General features: G+C 39.9%; 1 protein-coding gene across 1 annotated transcript in view; it reads right to left on the bottom strand.

Annotated features, from left to right (window-relative positions):
• megf11 (multiple EGF-like-domains 11) overlaps nt 1-18,646 on the bottom strand; it is a 398,256-nt gene that overhangs the window by 108,250 nt on the left and 271,360 nt on the right. Inside the window, exons 7-8 of the mRNA XM_059953080.1 lie at nt 15,081-15,201; nt 13,406-13,542 (exon numbers count right to left, since the gene is read on the bottom strand). Of these exons, the coding sequence (XP_059809063.1) occupies nt 13,406-13,542; nt 15,081-15,201 (258 nt within the window). The remainder of the gene's footprint in view (nt 1-13,405; nt 13,543-15,080; nt 15,202-18,646) is intronic.

Below are 18,646 nucleotides of genomic sequence, written 5' to 3'. Positions count from 1 at the left end.
GACAGTCATATGTTGAAAGATTGGAGCGACTGGGCTTGTATACATTGGAATTTAGGATGAGAGGGGATCTGATTGAAACATATAAGATTATTAAGGGATTGGACACCCTGGAGGCAGGAAGCATGTTCCCGCTGATGGGTGAGTCCAGAGCTAGAGGACACAGTTTAAGAATAAGGGGTAGGCCATTTGGAACAGAGATGCGGAAAAACTTTTTTACCCAGAGAGTGGTGGATATGTGGAATGCTCTGCCCCAGAAGGCAGTGGAGGCCAAGTCTCTGGATGCATTCAAGAGAGAGTTAGATAGAGCTCTTATAGACAATGGGGTCAAGGGATATGGGGAGAGGGCAGGAACGGGGTACTGATTGTGTATGATCACAGTGAATGGCGGTGCTGGCTAGAAGGGCCGAATGGCCCACTCCGGCACCTACTGTCTATTGTCTATTGTCTATTAACACTACCTGCCACTTCACCTATCTTCGTATTGTCTGCAAGCTTGGCCGCAAAGCCATCAGTTTGTTAATCCAAATCATAAAGGCCTCCTTTATTCCAACTCTTTCCCTCTTACCAGTCAGTCAATCTTCTATCCATGCTAATACCTTCCCTGTAATATCATGGGCTCTTATCTTGTTAAGCAGCCTTATGTGTGGTGCCTTGACAAAGGCCTTCTGAATATCTAAATAAATAACATCTGCTGACTATCCTTTGTCTATTCTGTCTGTTACCTCCTTAAAAAATTTCCAACAGTTTGTCAGACAAGATTTTCCTTTCGAAAACCATGCTGACTTTAACCTATTTTATCATGTGCCGCCAAGTACCCTGAAGCTTCATTACAAATAATGGACTTCAACATCTTTTGAACCATGGAAGTTAGGCTATCTGACTTGGAATTTACTTTCTTTTGCTTCCCTCCCTTCTTAAAACATGGAGTGACACTTGCAATTTTCTAGTCCTCAGGTACCAATCCAGAATCTAAATATTCTTACTAATACCTCCACAATCTCTGCAGCTACCTCTTTCAGAATCCTAGAGTATAGTCCATCTGGTCCAAGTGACTTTGTGACTTATTGCCTTCAGGCTTTTCAGCTTCCCAGGTATTTTCTCCTTAATAAAAGCAATACACTCACTTCTGCCCCCTAATGCTCTTGCATTTTTGGCATTTTGCTAGTGTCTTCCACAGTGAAGACTGATGCAAAATACTTATTAAGTTCCTCCACCAATTTTTTGTCCTCCATCCTACCTCCCCAGTATCATTTTACAGCAGTCTGATAATCACTCTCGTCTCTCTTTTACTATTATACTGTATATCCGAAAAAACTTTTTGTGTCTTCTTTTACATTATTGGCTAGCTTCCCTCAAACTTTATCTTTTCTCTCATTATGGGTTTTTAAGTTGGTTTGTAAAAGCTTTTCAATCCCCTACCTTCCCACTAATTTTTGCTTTTATGCCGTCTTTGACTTCCCTTGTCAGCCACAGTTGCCTCATCCTTCCTTTAGAATACTTTTTCATCTTTGGGATGTAACTTTCCTGCACCTTCTGAATTTCTCTCAAAAAAAACAGCCATTGCTGTTCTGCATCATCCCTGCTAGTGTCCTCATCCATTCAACTTTGGCCAGCTCCTCTCTCATGCTCCTGTGATGCCCTATACTCCACTGTAATAACATTGGATTTTATCTTCTTTTTCTCAAACTGTAAGGTGAATTTGATCACATTATGATCAATGCCTCCTAAGGTTTCCTTTTCCTTAAGCTTCCTAATCAAATCTGGGTCATTACATTACACCCAGTCCAGCATTGCCACCCCCCTAGCAGGCTCAACCATAATCTGCACTAAAAAGCCATCTTGAAGGCATTCTAAAAATTCCCTCTCTTGGGATCTGGGATCCAGAATCAACTGGATTTTCCCAATCTACCTGCATATTAAAATCACCCAAGATTATAGCAATATTGCCCTTTTAACACGTCTTTTCAATCTCCTGTTGTAATTTGTAATTTGGAAGCCTGTACATAACTCCCATTAGGGTCCATTTCACTCCTGCAGTTTCCTAACTCTTTCTATAGGGATTCTACATCTTCCACTCCGATGTCACCTCTTTCCAAGGATTTAATTTAATTTTTTACCAACAGAGCCACCTCACCCTTTCTGCTTACTTGTCTGTCCTTTTGATACAATGTGTATCCTTGGATGTTAGCTTCCAACTATTATCTTCTTTCAGCTATGACTGAGAGATGCATCATCATGCCTGCCAATCACTAACTGTGCTACATGATCATCTACCCTATTCCATATACTGTGTACATTCAAATATACTGTAACACCTTTAGTACTGTATTAATTTGATTTGTCCCCGTTACACTTTAACTCATCCACTGAGTGCAATTTTCCCTATCATCTGCCTGCCTTTCCTCACAGTCTCACTACACACTGCATCTAGCTGTCTACAAACTGCCCCACCTTCAGCCCTATCCCTTACATAAAAGTCAGTATTTTCCAGGAAAGAGCAAAATGATGGGAGATGAGACTAAAATAACGAAACAAGACTGAAATAGGTCAGCATTTTATTGACCTATGTTGTGTGAACTACATTACAGTCCAAGTTAAATAATACAATGAATAAGGTGGAATAAACAATACAGAAGATAAACCCATTTGGCCAATGGGCCATAGTCCCATAAATCCCATTCTCCCTATCATTACTTGGAATAGTACAACGCAGAAACAGGCTATTTGGACCACCATGTTCTGTGTAGAACACAAAGCCAAATTAAACTTCTGCCCACACGCAATCCGTGCCCTGCACTTTTTTGTTCCATTCTTAAAGCTCTTAAAGTTTATTCCCTATGAGAAGGCAAGTCAAAAACAGCATAAAAGCAAAAGAGAAGGCACATAATATAGAAAAGATTACTGCGGTTAGACTATTGAGAAGATTTTAAAACAAACAGAATGCAACTAAAAATAGGAGAGAAAAGATTAAATATGCAGGAAAGTCAGCCAATAATATCAAAGAAGATACCAGAAATTTTTTCAGATATATAAAGAGTAAAAGAGAGATGAGAGTGGATATTGGACTACTGGAGAATGATGCTGGAGCAGTGGTAATGGGGAAAAAAGAAATGGCATATGATCTTAATAAGGATTTTGTGTCAGTCTGCACTGTGGAAGACACTAGTACTATGTCAGCAGGCAGAAGTGAGTGTAGTTGTTATTAATAAGGACAAAGTGCTTGGGAAGCTGAAAGATCTGAAGGTAAATAAGTTACCTGGATCAGAGGGACTACACCCCAGGGTTCTGAAAAAGGTAGCTGAAGAGATTGTAAAAGCATTAGTAATGATCTTTCAAGAATCACTAGATTGTGGAATGGTTCTGAAGGATAAGAAAATTGCACATTCACTCCACTCCATAAGAAGGGAGGGAGGCAGAAGAAAGGAAATTTTAGGCCAATTAGCCTGACTTCAGTAGTTGGGAAGATGTTGGAGTCTATTATTAAGGATGAAGTTTTGGGTATTTGGAGGTGCTTGATAAAGTAGGCCAAAATCAGCATGGTTTCCTTAAGGGTAAATCTTGCTTGACAAATCTGTTGGAATTCTTTGAGGAAATAACAGGCAGATGGACAAAGGAGAATCAGTGGATGTTGTTTACTTGGATTGTCAGAAGGCCTTTGACAAGGTGCTGCACATGAGACTGTTTAACAAGATAAGAACCTATGGTATTACAGAAAGGTACTGACATGGATAGAAGATTGGCTGCCTGACAGGAAGCAAAGAACCTATTCTGGTTAAAGAGGGCCTATTCTAGTTGGCTGCTGGTGATTAGTGGGGTCCACAGGGGTCGGTATTGTGATGGCTTTTTTTCATGTTATATGTCAACAATTTGTGTGACAGAATTAATGGCTTTGTGGTGAAGTTTGCAGACAATACTAAGATAGGTGGAGGGGCAGGTAGTGTTGAGGAAACAGGAAGGCTTGGACAGATTAAGAGAACGGGCAAAGAAGTGGCAGATGGTGTTATGTCTTGTAACTTCAAAACATTAAACCCATTCAAAGCAAGACACTGGAGTTCAAATGTTAGTCTAACTTTAAGTTTACTTTAAGCAAGGCATGTACATATCATGTGGTAGGGTGATGAAGTATGCAATTGATGTATTTTTACATATAACCCATAATTAATAATTTAAACAAAGAAGAATACTTAATCAACTAATATATACACACGATTGCTCAAATACTATTAAAATACTAAATACATAATAGATGGAATATAGAGCAACACACACAAAATGCTGGAGGAGCTAAGCAAGTCAGGCAGCATCTATGGATGGGAATAAACAGATGATTTAAAGAATAAAGGTGTGGACTAAACAGAGAAAAAATTCAAAAATCAGAGATGCAAAGGATTTGGGAGACCTTTTGCAGTATTCCCTAAAAGTTAAGTTGCAGGTGACCTACCCAGAGCTCACAATTCTGATCAGTGCTCAGCCACAATCATCTTCCACTCTCACACTGTGGAGCAAGAGACTGATTTAAGTCTTTTTAGCTAATATTAGTAAAAGTTTGCCAAGATCCTTGCATCATCCTTAAGGAAAGCTTCTGATTTTCTCCTCGGAGGGCTGAGTTCGCTTGTCCTTGAAGATTTAATCTATCACAATGTAAGTTCCTTCTGGCCAGTGATGCTATGTGCATCGTATATCCACTTTAAAATCCATCTGCTGCTTACTACATGCATGATGCAAATTGCAAGTCCCATTTTTACTTGTTATCTTCACTGTGTCACTGGCAAATTTAATAATGTAATTTTGGTCAAACATTCTACTTCAGTTGTAAATACTTCAGCTAGCAGAAAGATGGGAACAAATGCTGCAGAACTTTGCTGAAGACTCCTTTCTAAGTAAGTACTGTTTAATAATCACTGGCTTTGAAAACTAAACATAGAGGCCTGTAAATGAAAGCATGAAGCTGGTAGTGCTCAGGTCAGTGGAAGGTGGGGAAGAAGCGGGGGTACTGGTGGCCATGCTAGTTTTGTGTTGGATATCTTCACCCCCAATGCCCTACCCTTTAACAGGTAGTTCTACCCTCGAGTCCATGGACCCCTCAGTTAACTGTAAGATACTATGGCATAACAAAGGTGGCAAACCCCTGCTCTCTAGCTACAAGGCAATGGGATCAGGTCTTAATTATGAAAATGGTAGCCTGCCATTTTGGTAGGGCCAACCAAGGGTCAGCCAGGAGGTAGGTGTGGCTAGAACAGGAGAGAGGGAAAAATAATGGGATGCAAATGGTTGGGTGTAATAGGAATTTGTGGATTGGGAACGTGGTTGGGATGGGATTATTGCAAATGATGTGGTGCGTCAGGAACACAATTGGGTGGTGTATAGTTCTGGAGGCCTGAATCACATTGGCAATGAAAGGCCAGAGTCTACTCATTGGACTCAACAGCCATGGGCTGGACTCTTTAAACGATAAACTGTCTGCTTAAGGCTTGTTTCTAGGTGAGTTCACAATGTTCACAGTAACATCAAAATGTTATTGTATATCATTTTGGGTCAGCCTCTAAACATGGGTGAATCTTATGTACAGAAAGCCTAGAACTAACTTCACTCAGAAAACTTCACCTAAAGAAAACAATTGGATTTTTGGTAAAATTCAATAGCCCATTCACAAATAGCAGTGACTCATGATTTAATTTCAAAGGCATGGTTGTTTTCTCTGCAATTTTATTGACTAAAAGTCCACAGCTGACTGTACAGAAACATCTGGTAGGTGTTGAGTAATCAGCATCTATAATTTTGTTGATTATTGAGTTTTCATTAAAGTTTATTGTAAACAATCTAATTTCCAGAGAGGGGTTGTGACAAACAAATGGTGAATAGAGATAAAAAATTGACAAAAACTATCAGTAATAATATTGGTCTGAATGTATCCACTGTGAGGTTTAAATAATAACTCTGGTCTCAGTGAGTCCACAGTGAGGTTTGGATAATAATATTGTTCTCAGTGAGTCCACAGTGAGGTTTGGATAATAATATTGTTCTCAGTGTATCCACGGTGAGGTCTGGATAATAATATTGTTCTCAGTGTATCCACGGTGAGGTCTGGATAATAATATTGTTCTCAGTGTATCCACGGTGAGGTCTGGATAATAATATTGTTCTCTGTGAGCCCACGGTGAGGTCTGGATAATAATATTGTTCTCAGTGAGTCCACGGTGAGGTCTGGATAATAATATTGTTCTCAGTGTATCCACGGTGAGGTGTGGATAATAATATTGTTCTCAGTGTATCCACGGAGAGGTCCGGATAATAATATTGTTCTCTGTGAGCCCACGGTGAGGTCTGATTAATAATATTGTTCTCAGTGAGTCCACGGTGAGGTCTGGATAATAATATTGTTCTCAGTGTATCCACGGTGAGGTGTGGATAATAATATTGTTCTCAGTGTATCCACGGTGAGGTTTGGATAATAATATTGTTCTCAGTGAGTCCACGGTGAGGTTTGGATAATAATATTGTTCTCAGTGAGTCCACTGTGAGGTCTGGATAATAATATTGTTCTCTGTGTATCCACGGTGAGGTCTGGATAATAATATTGTTCTCAGTGAGTCCACGGTGAGGTTTGGATAATAATATTGTTCTCAGTGAGTCCACTGTGAGGTCTGGATAATAATATTGTTCTCAGTGTATCCACGGTGAGGTCTGGATAATAATATTGTTCTCAGTGAGTCCACGGTGAGGTCTGGATAATAATATTGTTCTCAGTGAGTCCACGGTGAGGTCTGGATAATAATATTGTTCTCAGTGATTCCACGGTGAGGTCTGGATAATAATATTGTTCTCAGTGTATCCACGGTGAGGTCTGGATAATATTATTGTTCTCGGTGAGTCCACGGTGAGGTCTGGATAATAATATTGTTCTCAGTGAGTCCACGGTGAGGTTTGGATAATAATATTGTTCTCAGTGAGTCCACGGTGATGTTTGGATAATAATATTGTTCTCAGTGTATCCACGGTGAGGTTTGGATAATAATATTGTTCTCAGTGAGTCCACGGTGAGGTTTGGATAATAATATTGTTCTCAGTGAGTCCACTGTGAGGTCTGGATAATAATATTGTTCTCTGTGTATCCACGGTGAGGTCTGGATAATAATATTGTTCTCAGTGAGTCCATGGTGAGGTCTGGATAATAATATTGTTCTCAGTGAGTCCACGGTGAGGTCTGGATAATAATATTGTTCTCGGTGAGTCCACGGTGAGGTCTGGATAATAATATTGTTCTCAGTGATTCCACTGTGAGGTCTGGATAATAATATTGTTCTCTGTGTATCCACGGTGAGGTCTGGATAATAATATTGTTCTCAGTGAGTCCACGGTGAGGTCTGGATAATAATATTGTTCTCAGTGAGTCCACGGTGAGGTCTGGATAATAATATTGTTCTCAGTGATTCCACGGTGAGGTCTGGATAATAATATTGTTCTCAGTGTATCCACGGTGAGGTCTGGATAATAATATTGTTCTCAGTGAGTCCACGGTGAGGTCTGGATAATAATATTGTTCTCAGTGATTCCACGGTGAGGTCTGGATAATAATATTGTTCTCAGTGTATCCACGGTGATGTTTGGATAATAATATTGTTCTCAGTGAGTCCACGGTGAGGTTGGGATAATAATATTGTTCTCAGTGAGTCCACGGTGAGGGTTGGATAATAATATTGTTCTCAGTGTATCCACGGTGATGTTTGGATAATAATATTGTTCTCAGTGAGTCCACGGTGAGGTTGGGATAATAATATTGTTCTCAGTGTATCCATGATGAGGTTTGGATAATAATATTGTTCTCAGTGAGTCCACGGTGAGGTCTGGATAATAATATTGTTCTCAGTGTATCCACGGTGAGGTTTGGATAATAATATTGTTCTCGGTGAGTCCACGGTGAGGTTTGGATAATAATATTGTTCTCAGTGTATCCACGGTGAGGTTTGGATAACAATATTGTTCTCTGTGAGTCAACGGTGAGGTCTGAATCAAGATGAGCTCTGATCTAGCATGTAGTTCCACCATGGCATACAAAATACTATTGTGGATGTGAGGGTTTGGCTGAACACTATTGTGGTGTGATGGGTTGGCTGAACACTATTGTGGTGTGACGTGTTGGCTGAACACTATTGTGGTGTGGTGGGTTGGCTGAACACCACTGTGGTGTGATGGGTTTGCTGAACTATTGTGGTGTGATGGGTTGGCTGAACACTACTGTGGTGTGATGGGTTTGCTGAACACTATTGTGGATGTGAGGGTTTGGCTGAACACTATTGTGGTGTGACGTGTTGGCTGAACACTACTGTGGTGTGATGGGTTTGCTGAACTATTGTGGTGTGATGGGTTGGCTGAACACTACTGAACACTTTGTTCCCAAACCTTGCTGTAACACAGTTTTACAAAAGTGTTTATAATCCTGTTTTTACCAGAGGCCGGTGCTTTACAGAGTGGTGGGTGCGTGGAATGCTCTGCCTGGGGTGGTGGTAGAGGCAGAAACACCAGAATGTTTATGAGTCTCTCGGATAGACACATGGATTATAAAGAAATGGAGGGCTATTCAGTGGAAAAGATCCTGGGCTGAAGGTCTGACCTGTTCTATTTTCTTGTCCTAAGGACTTCGAATCTCCCTGGCTAAGGCTGCAATTTTGAGGAGTAAGTGTGACTCATCATAGCCACTTCAGAGTGGACCGTTAGACTTAGGAAAGGAGGAAGGTTTTATTCAATTGGTCTTTTTAACTTGCACCCAATGGACAGTTAGCATTTCACCTAATTTCCCAAACTAATTACAGCAGAAAATTCACTCAGAAACATAAAATAGGATTTTCTTTAGTTGTCCTTTCTGATATCAAAGAAAATTGGATTGATAGCCTCCTAACATTCGCAACCTGTATGTAAATAACAGGGAGCAGAGTGAGCTCAATGGCATTCTATCTGATTTTCCTGGTGCATTAGCCCCTCAGATAGTGTGCAAAGGCTCTAAACATTGACCTTTCACTCACTAGTGATAGTCTGAAGCGTAACATTCATGAAACTTCTGATCCAACGCTCCTCCTGACAGCGGGGATCTTGCTCAATCTTTATGTATTTATTCCAAGTCCTGACTCAGGGCAATGAAATGAAATTACATTGGGGTTGCTGCAAGGGGAAAAAAATCTCATTTGATCTTCTGCTGGTGGACTGCAGAAGATCCAGAGGATGTCTACAATCACCCTTGTCAGAAGCAGAGCTGGTAGTACTGCGTACTATGAACTTGACTTTTACCTTTGCAGTGTAAAAAGTTGCATCCATAGGAACTTGGAAAAACAGCACTTGCTAGTCTGCTTTAAAGAATTCTAAATTTAGAAAGATAACTGATGGTGTTTCTTCTCACTCTGGTTGACTAAAATAGTATTAGATTTCTTGATATGACATCCAGTCAATCATCCCTGTTGGCAAGGATCAATTGTAAAAAAAAGATAGGTGTGGATACTGTATGTTATCAAAGAGGTGAAATTTAAGGCAACACATACAAAATGCTGGAGGAACTCAGCAGGTGAGGCAGCATCTTTGGAGGGGAAAAAACAGTCGATGTTTCGGGCCGAAGCCCATCATCAGGACTGGAAAGGAAGGGGGATGAAGCCAGAATAAGAAGGTGGGGGAAAAGGAAGGAGTACGAGCTGAGTACGAGGTGATGGGTGAAAGCAGGTGGGGGAGGGAGGATGAAGTGAGAAGCTGGGAGGTGATAGACCATAAGGCAGAGGAACAGAATACCCCCCTATCCCTTCATGCCATGACCCATCAAGAATCTATCAACCATTGCCTTAAAAATGCCCAATGGCTTGGCCTCCACAGCCGCCTATGGCAACAAATTCCACACATTTAACACTCTCTGACTAAAGAAAGTCCTCCTCAACTCTGTTCTAAAATAGTGCCCCCCCTTTTTGAGGCTGTGTCCTCTGGTCTTAGACTCCCCCACCACAGGAAACAGCCTCTCCATATCCACTCTAGTAAGGCCTTTCACCATTCGATGGGTGGAAGAGACAAAGGGCTAAAGATTTCAATAGTTGATAGGTCTCAATGCAATTTCCCCCAATCCCTCTCAAATGCAGTGTGTACAGGCTGGATTTCAGGTATTCTGGGTTTTAAAACTACTTGTAATAAAAATGGAAATGAGAAATGGAAGCTTTCATCCTTCCTTCCCTTTGCGTGGATTTTCTGATAACTCTAACGTTGCCATCACAATGCAAAGAATCAGCAGGCACAAACAAATAAGGAGAATGACAAATGATCTGTAGTAGCCCATTACCTCTCCCTGCGCGGCTAAAGGCTTTGCAGTCATTTATTCAAACAGATTACTAATATTTAGTTCACTCTAAACACCACAAATAGTCACAGAGGGACCCCGTTAGTGAGTTAAATATCTTTTTCCAAACAAACCATAAATCTATGCAACAGTGTTAGAGGCCAGATATATTTCAATTACATTATAAACATATGATTACGTGTAGCTGCATTTAGTTGTGAGATTGCACTGGTGGTGTTTTCCAACTGCTGAGAGCATGATTATTGCCAGCAGGGAATATTAGCGCAATCTATAATTATCAGTCCAGCTGGGTTAATTCTGTTGGTGCTCACAAAATTAATGAGGCAATTTATGAAAATATTAAATACCAGATGATATATCTTACTGAAAAAAGTCAAATAAATTATTGCATGTACAGGATCTTATAAAACTACTAAATTTAATTACATTTTCAGAATATCCCTCTTGAACATGTTGTAACAATTTATTCAGTTTTACAATCCCTGTACATTTCCAATGACTCATAATTAACTATTTTATCTCAGATTGTTATAAATTCTGCTTCTCTTAGTAAGACTGAAACAGAAGAATGACATTAATCTATAAACATGTGGTCCCAGAAGCACAGAAATCAAAATTATATTTACTCAACTGACTGGATAATTTTTCAGTCACTGTTGCGGTTACATTACACACATATCTCCCCACAATTTAAGCCCACACTCTCATCTCTGTCTCCTGGTAGCTACAATGAATGACAACCTTTCTTTAGTCAAATTTTTGACATAAATAACACTAAATTGCTGGCAAATATTCCACCAAGTATTATGTAGGTATACACAGAACTCAAAAGAGGCAAAAGATTCTGTATTAAGTGACTTGTGAATGTCATGATAGATAGCACAACTGACTTGTCACAATTTTTCATGGGTAATGAAGAAGTATATATACAGTAAGAGTGAACGAGGTGCTCCGTGACATGTCATTCTCTGATGACTAAACCATACTTCTTCATCATTTTTTCATCGTCATTGAGCACTACAGCATGAATACCAGGCCCTTCAGCCCAACCACACCATGCTGACGTGTGCCACCTACTTAGTCTCAATTTCTTGTGTTTGGCCTACATCAGTTTAGGTCCTGCCCCTTCCTACACCCATCTAAGTGCTTCTTAAATGCCCTAACCACTTCTTCTGGCAGTTTACCCCATATACTCACCACCCTCTGCATGAATAAGTTGTTCTCAGGTCCCTTTTAAACTTTTTCCCCTTGCAACGTAAATCTATGTGTCTAGTTTTGGACTCTCCTATCCTGGAGAAGTGACTGTTACTGTCCACCTTATCCATGCCTCTCATAATTTAAACATTATGTAGCACACACACAAAATGCTGGAGGAGCTCAGCAGGTTAAGCAGCATCTATGGAAATGAATAAACTGTTGATGTTTTGGACCCAGTCCCATCTTCAGGACTGGCAAGGGAAGATGCAGAATCTATAACGTTACCCTCATTCTCCTCCATTCCAATGAATAAAACCTTTGCTAATCTTTTAATTAGAAGAGACAACTCCTCACATGGAGTGCCGCTACTGAAGCTTTCTGGTGAGTGGGACAGATTATTCTGTGTGTCATTTTTATTGTTTCATAACAGAACTTGTCTTTAATTCTGCATGTGTTTTACTCTTTTGAGAGTAAGAATTCCTCCAGGAGTGGCTATTAATATGACAAAACTGCCTGCTCAAAACGATTGAATGAAGTTGAGGGATGGGTTAGTAAGTTTGCTGATGACACAAAGGTTGGAGGTGTTGTGGATAGTGGAGGTCTGTCAGAGGTTACAGTGGGACACTGGATGCCAAACTGGGCCGAGAAGTGGCAGATGGAGTTCAACCCAGATAAGTGTGAAGTGGTTCATTTTAGTAGGTCAAATATGATAGCAGAATATAGTATTAATGGTAAGATTCCTGGCAGTGTGGAGGATCAGAGCGATCTTGGGGTCTGAGTCCATAGGACACTCAAAGCAGCTGCGTAGGTTGACTCTCTGGTTAAGAAGGCATACAGCGTATTAGCCTTCATCAACTGTGGGATTGAGTTTAGGAACTGAGAGGTAATGTTGCAACTATATAGGACCCCTGGTCAGACCCCACTTGGAGTACTGTGCTCAGTTCTGGTCACCTCTCTACAGGAAGGAGGTGAAAGCCATAGAAAGGGTGCAGAGATTTACAAGGATGTTGCCTGGATTGGGGAGCATGCCTTATGAGAATAGATTGAGTAAACTCGGCCTTTTCTTCTTGGAGTGATGGAGGATGAGGGATGACCTGGTAGAGGTGTATAAGATGATGAGAGGCATTGATCGTGTGGATAGCCAGAGGCTTTTTCCCAGGGCTGAAATAGGTGCCACAAGAGGACACAGGTTTAAGGTGCTGGGAAGTAGGTACGAAGGAGATATCAGGGGTAAGTTTGTTACTCAGAGAGTGGTGAGTGTGTGGAATGGGCTGTTGGCAACGGTGGTGGAGGCGGATATGATAGGGTCTTTTAAGAGACTTTTGGATAGGTACATGGAGCTTAAAAACTAGAGGGCTATGGGTAAGCCTAGTAATTTCTAAGGTAGGGACATGTTCGGCACACTTTGTGGGCCGAATGACCTGTATTGTTCTGTAGGGTTTCTATGATTACATATGAGATCGTTCATTTATTAATAAGGCAACACTGGTCAAGTTTCAATCAATGCAATCAGAGATAAAGTTTACTTCTTGGCCATTACTTCAATGCTGTTTATGACCATGATTTTCTCAGAGATCCAAAAACAGATTGAAAATGAACTGATTTTCAGAAGGATCAATGCCCCTGAATGTGGAGTAGTGCACAACCATCCAATTACACCACTGTATTTCTGATAACATGTAGAGATATATAGCAATAGAGTGCAGGAGGAAGTCACATCAATTTCTTTCTGTATGGAGTACGGGTAACCCTCACGAGTGCCAAATTTGTGCTGAGAGCAGAAAGGTTCATCATTATCTTAGCATTTGGTGAAATTTGTTTTCTTTACATTGTGATTTTCTTACACCAGGATATAACAGTGTGCTGTGCTGGGTATGTTCTTACCTGTCACCTGCATATCCAGCTGTACAATGGCACCTGCCTGTCACATGGTCACAACGCCCTCCATTATGGCAAGGACACTCTTGGGTACAATTGATCCCAAACTTTCCAAAAGGACATGGTTGTGCACATACTGACCCCTACAAATCGGATAAAGTAAAAATCACTGTTATAGTTAGACTCATCTGCTTGGTACAGATGGGATAATATTCTAATTCAATCCAATCGCCATACATTTCTAGTAATGGTGTGGATTACTGTTAATTTACACAATAACCCAATAGTGTAAGTATAAGTGACTTACACAATTCTGTGTGTGGCTCATTTTGCTGATAATAAAGTGTTTCATTTTATTTTGAGGGTTTAGAGTGCCAAGGTTAGAGTTATTCAGCGTGGCAATATGCAACAATCTTTCCAAAAGAAATTTTCACAGCAAGTGTTTATCAGATGTGCCTTTGGCTGTGATTTTTTCATGTAACCCATTTAGAATGTGGAACAAGAAAACTAGCAAGAAAGCTATTCATTTTAATAATTAAGATCTGATGATTGTTTTGACCTGTGGCAAGGATAAAATCCTGCTAGAACCTTCCCTGTTTATACCAAGAAATGGAAATGTTCTTATGCAGCAAGATGTAATGCATTCTAACTCTTCCAGTCATGTTTTATTTTATTACAGTTGTAGAGTTAAAGGAATTTGCCTTCACTAAGCCATTATTATATCAAGTTCATAAAAGCCCTATATTGCAGATGTTGAAAATTTAGTGTAAAGAAAAAATGCTGGAAATTCTCAGTATATCAGTTCTAATAAAAAGCCATTGACCAGGACTTTTTATTAAAGATTAGCTTTATTTGTCATATGTACATCTAAACATACACTAAAATGCGCCAAATCAAATCAGTTAAGATTGTGCTAGGGTCAGCTCGCAGGTGTTGTCATGTTTCTGGTGACAACGTACCATGCCTACAACTCACTAGCCCCAGCCCAGACATCTCTGGACCTGGAGGAAAACCATACAGTCATGGGGAGAAACTGAACTGAACTCCGATCAGTGATCGTTGTAAAGCAGCTGTGCTAACGGCTACACTACCATGCCACCCTCCTTCCTCTTCTTCCCTCTCCAACGTACTGTGTACTTCTAGCATTGTCTGCTTTTATTACAAATTAATTAAAATGTAATTGAACAACTTTCTAGTAGAGCAATTCCATTCTCTCTCACTGCTTTCTGACAAGTAGCATGGTCACCTTACTGTCACTTCAGATTTAACTCCAGAATTCATTTCAGCTCTGCACTAAAACTAAATCAGTTTTACATTGTTCAGGATGAGATGCTGGTGTATTTTGTTTTCAACATAATTTTATGTGTTATCCAAAGAGGGATTGTGAACCACTGCCATGGTGGACTTCAGCCCAGATGTCAACCTGAGGGCTCTGAACTACGATTTCACGAGTAGTGTTCTGAGTCTGGGACAAGTGTGGCAGAACTGACATACACTATGTAAGGCAGAACAAAAATTCAATGCTGGATAGTATCTAACTGAAATGTTAATGGATTTTTATTCTCTGCACATGCAGACTGACCTGATATATTCATATGCTAATCTAAGTTAATAATTGTTAATGAACCCTGAAGCCAAAATAATCATACCAAAATGAGAGAGAATTTTAATTTTTGCTTACCATCCACCCAGCTGGACAGGAGCACTCTCCAGTAATATGGTGACATTTCCCACCATTCTGACATGGGCACCGTGACTCACATTGGGCTCCATGACTGCCAGGAGGACAGCGTTCTTCACAGCTGCAGGTTAATAGAGGGTAAAATGGCTAGTCATTGCAATACTGAACCCAAACAGTACAAGACTTCACTTGTTCAGTTATATCTAATTTGACGAATCTCTCTGTGGGCTGATTCAACTGTCAGTGAATTCTACTATTACTAACAATATCAATACTGGATCATTTTATGTGCTTATATTCGTTAACATGAATATTCAGTTTGCTGAGATGTTAACACAAGGCTACTTTGTGTTTCTCAACACTTTAAGAGAATGAAACACAATTGGAACCAAATATTGTTAAATATTTGAAGAAACGTAAAGTTCTTTTACTTTCCAATGATTAAAAACATTTTTTGCATTTAGTGTTTAATGTTGTTGTCAAAATCACCTTATGTACAGCCTAGTATCACCTTATGGACATTCAAATAATCTATATATGTAAACTATCTTACGTATTTATATTATTGTGTGTTTTTTAGTATTATTATTGTTCTTTAACTTTTGTGGGGTTTTTTGTGCTGCATTGGATCTGGAGTAAAAATTATTTCATTCTCTTTACACTTGTGTACAAGAAATGACGTTAAACAATCTTGAGTTTGACTGAATCAGCCATTGAAGTCAGTTTTTACAATGCACAATGTTATATGCTACTGTTAAAGTCAGAATCCACAAGAAACTACAGAAGGTGAAAGGCACTTCTGAGATCATTTGCACAGTGTTCAATTGATATTTTGTTTTTATTTATGTAAATAATCTCCTTTGGAAACTAAATGTACAAAGCTTCAAAAGTACAAAACTGAAATTTTTCTTCCTGTTTTCAAAAGCAATTGACTGCTGGTGGAATCTCTGTATTATCCAAAATGAACCAATGGTACCTCACACAGTCCATTTCTTAGGACTACAAGAACCAGATAGTGGATCAGATAACATCCACTTTTTAAGTTGCTTTATAATCAACAAAAGTTAATTTTATCCACACTAGTGATCTCTCTGAGATAATTCCAAATCTGGACTGACACCACCCTGACCTTTTCGTTAATAGGGAAGGTTCCACTCACTAAAAGTCTAGGTGAATGTGGATTGCAGAACTTTGTCATAATAAATGTCACATTTCTAGGAAGCATGCATGACTCCTTCCTCCAGAGGAAGTCCAAATTATAGTCAGCTTCAGTAATCAGCACTATCAAGAAGCATAAACCCTGGGGTACTACCCTATACTTTCAAAGCTTCTCATACAGTACGCTCACCAACCCCAGCAGCTGAGCAGATACAGCCCTACAAGTCTGAAAACAGAAATAGAAGACTTAATGATCTCCTTAAAATTCATAGCCTACATCTGTTCATGGTGCTTTACAGTCTATGCCGAGCAGTACAGAGACATCATGCCCAACTTGTAAACCATTGACAGTAACTGGTAGCAGAGGAACAGCATGAGATCAAGAGCCTAAGGGCCATGAGGTAGAACCCGGAGAGACTGAGGAGCAGGAAGGAGAATGGGCCGCTGGGTGTCCCTGCTCAGCCCAGATACAGGATAAAGCATAGTCTACATAGTCCACACAGAATCCCAAATGGAGAATTGTGTCTTCTCAACCCTAAATCATAGATGCTAATACAAGGAAATGACCCTCTCAACACTCCTTCTCCATCAACACAGTGAACCAATAATCAGACAGGAAGCTCATGATCACTCTGTGAAACTGGGAGCAACTCCAGCACGGTGAATTGCTTCTCTGCTCTGTTGTTGAGGAGGTCTCTGAGTGGGCATAGGATGTCCTGAAAGGTGTGTAGCCAGAGGTCATGGTCCATATGAGTCATAATGACATAGACAGTAAGGAGGAGAAAGTTTTGAAAATTGAATTTAGGGAATTAAGTTAAAAGTTTCAAATCAGTATCAGTAGAATTTTAATTTTGGAACTGACTTTGTGCTAAGTGCTAGTGAGGCAAGAAATAGGAAGACAATGCTGGTGAATTTGTGGCTAATGAGCTAGAATTCAGATGCGACATCACTGGGTGCTCTTCCAGGACAGGTGGAGGGAAAGAAGGGGAGAGGAATTGTCGGAATCAATTAGTATATTATATATGGTGCTCCAGAATTCCAGGTTGTCTCTTCAACCCACCCACCTTCTATCTCACCTGGTCTCATCCATCACCTGCCTTCCTATTCTGTCTTTCCTTTCCAGTCCTGATTAAGGATCATGACCCAAAATGTCGACTAATTATTCCATCCTAAAGATGCTGCTTGATCTGTTGATTCCCTCCAGCATTTTGTGTGATATGTAATTTGAATTTTCCATTGGTGATAATTCTACTATGTTCACTGATTTCATTTTGAATTCTAGAGTCAAAAATGTTGTCACCCATTAACAAACATAAGGAATGCATAAAAGCTGGTTTCAAATGAGTATGATGCAGTAAGATATGAGCTGTGAACATCAGTATTCTAAAGGAAAGATGCATATCTCTTGGAATAAAGCTATGTGTGAACTGAACAAAAATTTATCTTTGTGAATCTCTTCAGCATTGCCTACAGGGGGCTATATTTGCTATAAATTATCTTTAGAGAAGGTGATGAACGGTAACTGGATAGCGGTGTACAAGATGATGAAGCATATATAGAATGGACAGCCAGAGACTTTTGCGCAGGACAAAAACAAGGAGGCATAATTTTAAGATGATTGGAGGAATGTATATGGGGGGATGTTGGAGGTAATTTTCTTTTACACAAAATACTGGGTGCATGAAATGTGCTGCCAGGAAGTGATGATAAAGGTAGATACAATAGAGACATTTAAGAGACTCTTTGATAGGCACATGGATGTTAGAAAAATGGAGGGCTATGCAGGAGGGAAGGGCTAGATTGACCTTGGAGTAGATTAGAAGGTAGGCACAAAGTGGTGGGCCAAAAGCCCTGTACTGTGTTGTACTGTCCCATGTTCTATGTTAGATTCTGCTGTTGCTAATTTTTCACTACTACTGTTATTAACCAAGCAATTCCTCCGAGAGGCAGCAGAGGTGCTTAGTGAGCTTATGTTTTGAGGTACGGTAGGATGCTCCTGAAATGGACACTGAATTCAGCCATTCAACTGCGAAAGAAACTGTAGATTGAAATGGAATCAGAAAATGCTGAAAATACACTGTAGGTCAGTCAGCAAATATGGAGAGAGAAACAGGTCAATGGCCTTTCATTAGAATTGGGAGAAGTTTTAAGTTTAGAGAAAGCAAAGAAAATGCCTGTGATAAAGTAGAGTTATGGAGAACCTGAATAACCCAAACGGTGGTAAATGTGTGTTAAATGCATCTGGTCTTTCTGGAGATGTGAGTAGAATGACATTAATTTCATCAGAGGAGAGAGTAAAAATAAAAATGCTAAGATTCTGAGATACAAAATCCTGTTGATGTTGGAAATCAAAACTAATAGAGAATTAGGTAGGATCTGTGGAGAAAGATATGAACTGAGTAAATGTG

The sequence above is a fragment of the Hypanus sabinus genome, chromosome 28 (genome assembly GCF_030144855.1).
Source record: "Hypanus sabinus isolate sHypSab1 chromosome 28, sHypSab1.hap1, whole genome shotgun sequence".
Classification (NCBI taxonomy): domain Eukaryota; kingdom Metazoa; phylum Chordata; class Chondrichthyes; order Myliobatiformes; family Dasyatidae; genus Hypanus; species Hypanus sabinus.
This window is presented reverse-complemented; position numbering and strand designations above follow the sequence as displayed.